The 8,063-nt window shown below is 44.3% G+C and overlaps 1 protein-coding gene across 1 annotated transcript in view; it reads right to left on the bottom strand.

The window, feature by feature from the left end:
* ZFAND5 (zinc finger AN1-type containing 5) overlaps nt 1-7,688 on the bottom strand; it is an 18,845-nt gene extending 11,157 nt beyond the window's left edge. The window contains exons 1-4 of the mRNA XM_019517461.1: nt 7,448-7,688; nt 3,382-3,539; nt 2,856-2,967; nt 2,126-2,223 (exon numbers count right to left, since the gene is read on the bottom strand). Coding sequence (XP_019373006.1) covers nt 2,126-2,223; nt 2,856-2,967; nt 3,382-3,532 — 361 coding nt within the window. The 5' untranslated portion in view covers nt 3,533-3,539; nt 7,448-7,688. The remainder of the gene's footprint in view (nt 1-2,125; nt 2,224-2,855; nt 2,968-3,381; nt 3,540-7,447) is intronic.
* Nucleotides 7,689-8,063: the final 375 nt, after the last annotated feature.

Here is an 8,063-nt window from a genome sequence, read left to right as displayed (position 1 = left end):
GGGGGGGAAGGAGGGGCAGCAAGCTGTGCTCTGGGTGGGCAGCTGCAGCACTGGAAGGGGGCTATGGCAAAAGTTTGGGGTGGCTGCAGCCCCCCCTTCCCAGCACCATCACCTGCCGCCATGAGCGCAGCGCTGTACCCTACCCGGCCAGCACAGATCCAGGGGCACATCCCCTACACTGCAGATGAGCTGCAGCTCTGTCCCTGTCCTGCGTGCACCCTGCCTAGGCAGCACCTACCCCAGTCCCAGCCCCACTCCCTCCCTCCTTTGCTGTGGGGGGTGTTGATCTGCACACCCCCCACACCCCTTCCCTCCCCCACTCCTCTTTCACAACTGACTTACCAGCTGTACACAGTGGTATCAGAAATCGGATTGGTATCAGCCAATATGCATCCTTAAAAATCTGCTATCTGTATTGGCCCCCAAAATGTATTGGTGCACCCCTATTTGGTATGGACTTATGCTACAAGATTTCTACAGCATTCAATTTGAATTAACTCTAAGCCATAGGGGTTATCCAATTTAAAAAACACTGAAGTTTGATCTTGGCACACTAAAGAAAATGGTGTGACTTCTCCAAGTAGCTTTTTATCAGCTAGGATGGAAAGAGATAAGTACTATTTTAGCTTCTTGTTTTTGGTGTCAATAAGCACGCATGTTGTTCCCTAAAGAGATAAATAGTCAGAAAGAGTACAAGTTTTAGAGACTTAGTTACTACAGCTCAGAAATTTGAAAAAAAAATTACATGGGCAGTTTTCTTAAAAACATTTGTCATTTGGGGATTGTGGCCGTTCTTCGGGTGTCACCGATTTCAAGCATGATTTGCTGGAACATTATTATGGATGTGGGAAGAATGTGTGTTTACTGCAAGCCTCTTCAGCTACTATTTCATATCTCAGTTGTAAAGAGGTAATTTTCAAATTTACAGCTTGTAAAGTAGTCTCCCTTTTACTTCTACAGATAGCATAAGAATGGTCAGCACAATAAATGTTTCAGAATAATGAGTACTCATATTTTATATATAACAGACAGATCTTATGTACTTAAGAGTTAACATAAAAGCAGACTTTCTAACTGAACGTAGCTAGACCAAATTGAAGGGCTAGCTGAGTTCACTATATCTCCTCAACCTTTATAGTTCATCCACTCTCAAAGTAGTTAATATTTAACACAAAAGCCTTGTCTATAAATACCAGATTTAATTTTTTTTAATTAAGTTGAGCATTTCATAGATTGCAAAACCCAGGAGAAACAATAAATTTTACTTGATGTGAAATCATCTACACAGTTGGAGTTTACAAATGAGTTTTATAAAACAGTATCAACTGAATGTTTTGGTAACTGTGGGAGTAAGCATGTTTTTCTGCAGTCAATGATTTAATCCTAGACTTCAGCTGTAATCTTTCTGGGATGGGAAAGAAATCTGGTAAAAAAGTGTACTATAAATTAAAGTGTTTCATGGACTGGGATCCTGAGCTAACTACATGTGCACCTATAACCAAACTGCTTTGTTAGTCCAAAGGACAGACTATTGAACTGTTTTCACAATTTTTACACCAACAACATTCCCCTGTTAGACTGTGTTCTGATGTTACTACTGAAAACAAAAGTTTAGCTCAAAAGTTTGAGCTGTTATTTTCTAAAGAGATGTACTTTTAAAGAAAGTATTTGGAATGACTGAATGCAGCAGTTCTTGTGGATCTGCACAAGCCAACAGGCACTGCAGATAAAGCTATTCCCAGTTTTTGAATTGTAGTTACAATCCTTTGGAACAGAATAGGCAGGTTCCTAAAACAGATGATTCTGCCAACTAAAATGATGCAGAGCGTTCTAGGATTGCTTCAGCAATTAGAATGGAATTCAGAAAACCAGAACTTGTCCTCAGATGTCCAGATTCAGTGGACTTGCATGCATGTATGAAGGTCAAATATCCCAGCTATTTTTCCCCCTGTACTACTGAGAGCACAGGCTCAAAGTTAAAAGGATCTATGGCAACTTTCAGTTTTGACATAGTTCTTGTAACATTTATGGGGAAAAAGTGATCTACTGAAGAAAAGGCAGTTTATGAAAATGGTTAGCTTCTGTTAAGTGATCGACTTTATTCAAAGTTGATATGAAGGCATACCTGGCTCTGTCTCTGTTTTTGGCGATATTTTTTCTTCTCTTGAAATGCTCATTTCAGTCATTTGCTGCGTTACAGGCAAGGCGGCAACAGGCACATTTCTGTTTATGTTCAGTAAAAGCAATTCATGTTAGTTTTGATTCTGTAACATTCACAACAAGAAACTATTCCAGCCAGCAATGTATGTTCTAGAGCAGTGGTTTTCAACCTTTTCTCTCATGCGGATGCCTAAAAAAAGTTGTGAATTCAGGTTCAGATCCTTTTAAATTGCAAGTGTGGGTATTCGCATACTTTTGATCTGTTGTAGTCATCTTTCATGGACCCCTTAGATAGTCTGTGGACCTCCAGGGATCTGTGGAGCACAGGTTGAAAACCACTGTTCTAGAGCCTAACTCCTACAAAAGCAAAGTAAAGAGGAAAAGATACTTCATAGCTCCAGAAGAAAAAACAGGTAAATCTGTAGCACACTTTTCTCATTAAGGTGAGACGTATCCTTTAAAATATAGTTGCTCAAGACAAAATACTGTATACTATTTAGGTCAGTTCTCAAGTACCATCACTATACTTTCAATAAATGTATACATCACATTCATTAATTACAGACGAGGCACAAATTGTAAGCTATTTTATTCTCCAGAAATGTGCTGTATTAGGCCAATATAAACTCAAGCCTCTAATTTGCTTTATTGATTGCAACTTATTTGGAGTCTCAGAACCCCACTATACAACTTACCTTGATTTATCAGATGTGCTGCCAGCAGCACCTTCACAGTTGTTTAAGCTAGCATCTGCTCTCTGTACTGATGCAGAGTCTGAGGTAGGACTGTTAGAACCGCTGGTTGTTCCTATACAACAGGAATGTGAAAGTTGATCATTATTCTTCATATTTGCTTGATATCAACCAAATGTTTGTACATAATTATTAGCTGTTCTCACCCATTCTTGATTCATAGGATTTTCCCTTGATATTTGATTAGATCAGATCTACCACTAATGGTCCAATACAGACTGCATATATTAAAATATATACAGCGAATTCTCAGCAGAAGTTAATTGAACTAGAGAGGTGAAATACGGAGTTGTTCAGAATAAATGAGAGTGAACGTGTATTTATTTTTTTGCTAACTGCTCTGAAGTAGTAATTCCTTCCATTGCCAGATCGCTGATTTCAGTACAGTAATTTCAAATACTCCTCTTCAACATTTGTTCTATGATCCCTGCCATCTCCTCAGATGATTTTTTTCTTCTTACAAGCTTACCCATTGGACTGATTCTGCCACTATTTTGCTGTCGCTGAAGATGTTCTTTGTAGCAAACTGAACACATTCCATTTGTCCTAGGATTCCCATAAAATCCACATCCTGTACTACACAGCATGGGCCCTGGGGTCTGGTTGGTCTCCTGAGCCATTTCTGTGCTGTAAATAAAACCAAAAACTGCATTAGAAGCTGGCATGTCATCAAAAGTGATTACAGAGTTGGTATGATGGTTATTAGTATCTTTGCTTTTTTTCCCTAGAAAGAGTGATGTCAGCATTTTTAACAAGGACTATGCTGTTAATATACAGTTGTTGTATTTGAGCATATTGACATTTTTATGTATTTTATGAACTCTTAGCAGGAAAAAAAAAAACATTTTATTGCTTCATCATGAGGTTGGAAAAAAAGGACAAATACTGAAACTTAAAACCTGTGTACCATCATATACAAAATTAACGCTGTCACCGAATAGCAAAATCTACATTACATCACCTGTCACTTACTCTAGCTGGCTTCTATTCTTGAAAAGGTCTTATCTGCAGAATAAGCTAGTGCACATTTGTGGACACTAATCGCTTCTGGCAATTAATACAATCAATTTCTCAGATTCCTCAGTAAGGAAATTGCTGCTTCTGCCAATATGACACATTGGTCCCTAATCATTTTACTGAGCTTCACAAATTATGAACAGATTGTATTTTGGTAATATGTTCTATGAAGCAGAGTGAAATAAGTCTACCAGAAGAACTGGCAAACGCTCTATATTTCAATCTGTACTGCTAAGTTTAGGAGTGGTTATTCAACAGCAAGAGGTCTTGTTAAGCTGTATATGAAACTTGACAGGATGTTAAGATGGCAACAACATGTGTGCAGACCTTTCAGTCTACTGAGGCAACTAGTATTTTTGAATACACACCTTTCACTTCTTAAAAATAAGACTGAAGAAAAATGAAGCCCCAGCTGCTAAAATTCACCTGTTTACGTAGCCTGCTTGCTGCCTGCAGCTCAGCCAAGCATTTTTGCTTAAAAAAAAAAAAAAAAGCAAACAATACGTTACAGCAAGGCAGCTACATCTTCAGCAGATACTGAAACCCCTGATCTCAATAGGCCAACAGCAAAATTTAGCAATATAAATACTTCACCTTCACTGGTGGTTAATCTCTGCAATGCAAGGTTACTAGAAAACCTGATATAGCAACCAAATCCTTGGTTCCCAAGGGCACCATTATAATTGGAGCACAGTATAGTCAAGTGATCTGCTACAAATAGAGGACAAATTAAAATATGAGATTTGTCCTCTAGAAACGTAGTTTTAGAACATCTACTGTGCACGGCACATTGAACAGCAATTAATAACCGGCTTTCTTTAAAAGTATAAAGTGTGGATATTGTGTTAAGAAACAAAACTCTTCCCCCAAATTAGCAGCCTCCGTTTAAGCAGTATCCATAATGAATTTCTGCAGACCAGTTTAGGCTTACAGCAAATTTGTTAAAATGCTTTTAGACAACAATGTGAAAACAATGCTGTATGTTTTGGGCAACATCTCAAAATTCAACTACCGCAGGTTGCATACTTTACTTTTTGAGAGACAGGTGAAAGTAGTTTTAGCTACTGTTGAGAATCCCCTTTTCATTCTGTAGCAAGTGCTGTATAAAACAACCCCCCCACCCCCCAAAACCCAAATACAGACAAGGAAAACTACAAGGGGCAGAAAGAAAAATTGTCTACTTTTCAAGGATTTAGAAACAGAGGTAAAGAAATAAAGTCACCCAAATGCAGTTTGATAGTTTGGGACTTTCATCCCAGGACTTGGACCACATAACCAACTTACTTGATATCTGCCTTAGACTCCCTGATGAAGGAAACTGGTTAGCTATACTAGTGATAAAGACAGATTACTAGTTAAGCCTACAAACTAGAAATATCTGCCTATAAACTCTACAGCAACTTTAAATTCTGAATATCTTCCCTGTAAAACTGTAAAGCCTTAACTAGTCTTTATTCATTTTATCCAGCACTGAACATGAGCCAGCAACCCTTCAGGAATCAACTTGCTCCTGTTACAAATGAATCCTCTGTAAGCATGTTTTACCAATTGCTATTAAACTTCACTTTGGCTTTAAATACCAGTATTCCCCCACCCCAAACAGAAGCCATAATAGCTCCTTTGTCAGCAAATTATTTGTCTGCTTAAGGCACGTGTCCCCGGTTAAAAGGTCAGATTGTTATTCACCAAAGACTTAAGAAATTGTGCCATTTCATTTCTCTTGCATCAGGTCCACCTGACTACACATATGCACTAGCAAGTAGACAGATACACCATCCTATCCTATTAAGTCTACCAGTCAGTACATAACATTTTGCTGTTTGCATTTATGGATGCATACAACCGGGAAAGCTCAAAAATAGCTGCTTTTTAAACTGTCATTTCAAGGTCTTCACAACAGGTTTGCTTGCTACTCAGTAGTGGAAACTGCCTAGGATGGAACTTAAGAATCTATAAATTAATACTTTGGTTTACACATTGAGGTCTTTCCCTGGAAAACCAGCTTCTCATAGCATCACATGCGTGCCTGCTCTCCTCAATATTTCTCAGAAACTTGGGTCACATGGGTGAGTGCATTAGCTTCCGCCTGTCACAAGGCTGCAATGTGACAGGCTGAGCTAGAGGCTCAGACAAAACCTCGTCAACAGGGGCCTCTGAAATCAGCTTCTATTTTTATCTGTAAAGGCTGCCAACTCCTCCACATCCCACAGAACTGAAGCAGCAGAGCATACACACACGGTAATGGGAAAATATAAAATCCGATTAACATGACTACAGCTTCAGAGGGTGCAGATTCTTCAATCCAATAGTGAAAAATGCAGCATCATGAGCCAGTCACCTCAAACAGCCATTTCCATTCCTAACCCACAGCAGCCGGAGCCGACAGCTGGGTGTGACCGGAGGCCCACAAGACAACTGCTCTTCCACTGCCTGGGCACACGCGCACACAATGCTCAGCATTTTTGGGTGGGCGGCTGCAATGAAAAGTATTTGCCTGTATACAGTCACCACTTTTTCCTACTACCGAAAGGAGGAACCGGCTAGAAGGTGGAGGATATTCTCGTTCAACCCTGTTATTTCCTGTTTGACAAGGAACTAGTTGTTTTTTGGCTTGCACTAGCTCAGCTAGGGCCCGCCTGTAACCTTGAGAGGGGGAGAAAGAGAGAGGGCTGCTTGTTTAAAAAAAAAAAAAAAGTTAAGCCAGGGAACAAAGAAGGAGCATCAAGGCCACGGCCTTCAGCCACTCACTATTTTCCTTTTTGGGCTAAGAAGTATTGCCCAGCTGAGAAGCTGAAGCACCAACCCAGCATCAACCTAGCCTTTCCCAAAAAAAAGCTCTCTCCCTATAAGCCACGCAGTATTTTTCCTTTTTGGGGGGAAGGGAGGAGGTGGGGAGTGCTGCCCAACTCGGGGGCTGTTTGATGCTGATCCACCAACCTAGCATCCACCTAGTCTTAAAGCTTTCTCTCTCCTTAGGAGCCGCTTCGTATTTTTCTAATTTCTTTTTGGGTGGAGGACCAAAAAGCGCTGCCCAACTTGGGGGCTGCTTGGTGCTGAAGCCAAGTCTCCATCCAACCTTTCCCGGAAAGCTTTTTCGTAGGGAGAACCACAGCTGCTTGTGTTGAGATGCCGAGCGGTAGCTATTAAGCCCCAAACCCGGGGAACTGCGTCAATGACGGGGCTGAATCGGCTGCCTGACCTCGATACTTATTCCCCGCTCCCCACCCCCGTAGAAGCCAGACCCGGGGGCGGAGCGGAGGGAACAGAGCGGGGGGAGCCCTGCCCGCGCCTGACGGGGAGGAAGGGGGGAGGCAGCGGCGGGGCGGGCTCAGCTCCCCCCCGGGGCGGCGGCAGACAAAAGGCGGCCGGGGCCCGGGCCTGAGGCGCCGCGCGCACGCACGCACGCACACACACACACACACACACAAAGAAGCGGCGACGAAAATGGCAGCGGCGGCTCCGTCCCCGCTGTAGGCGCGTGTCCCGCCCCCCCGACACACACACAGACGCACGCTCACCTGCGGGCGGGGCCGGGGCTGAGAGAGCGGGGGCAGGTCCTGGAGCCGGAGCCGGGTCCGGGTCCCTCCTTTGTTCCAGCAGCAGCGGCGGGCGAGGCGCGCGGGCCGGGCCGAGCTGGGGGGAGGGGAGTGAGCCTCTGCCGCCCGCGACGCGCGAGCAACCAGGCCGGGGCCGCCGCGAGCGGAGGTGCTGGAGGAGGAGCGGGGGCCGGAGCCGCCGCCGCCGCCGCCGCCGCCGAGCGCGAAGATTACTGCTGCCGCCCGCGCGCGCCGCTGGAGTCACTAGCGCGGGGGGAGGAGTCTGGCAGGCAGGAAGAGGCAGGGCTTGGCGTGACGTCACCGAAACCCCCGGCGGGGAAGGGGGAGTCTGTGCGTGCGCGTGTGTGGAGGGGCCGTGTGCAGAGCGGCGGCGGCGGCGGTGACGTCACTGGGCAGTCCCAGTCAGCCGCTCGCCGTCCCAGGCCCGCGTGTCAGGCGGAGGCAGCCCCCGAGTTCGCCTGTGCCCCCCGGGCCGCGAGGTGTCAGACCACCCTAGGGCCAGTGCGGCCGGGATAGGAAAGGCAGCCCCTCTCGTGAAGCCCTGGGGTTTCCAGGCTCCCCGACTTGCCTGTGGAAA

Source organism: Gavialis gangeticus, unplaced genomic scaffold (assembly GCF_001723915.1).
Source record: "Gavialis gangeticus isolate Ggan-Ray unplaced genomic scaffold, GavGan_comp1, whole genome shotgun sequence".
Taxonomy (NCBI): Eukaryota; Metazoa; Chordata; order Crocodylia; family Gavialidae; genus Gavialis; species Gavialis gangeticus.
Note: the sequence above shows the minus strand (reverse complement) of the source record. Positions and strands in the feature narration are given on the sequence as shown.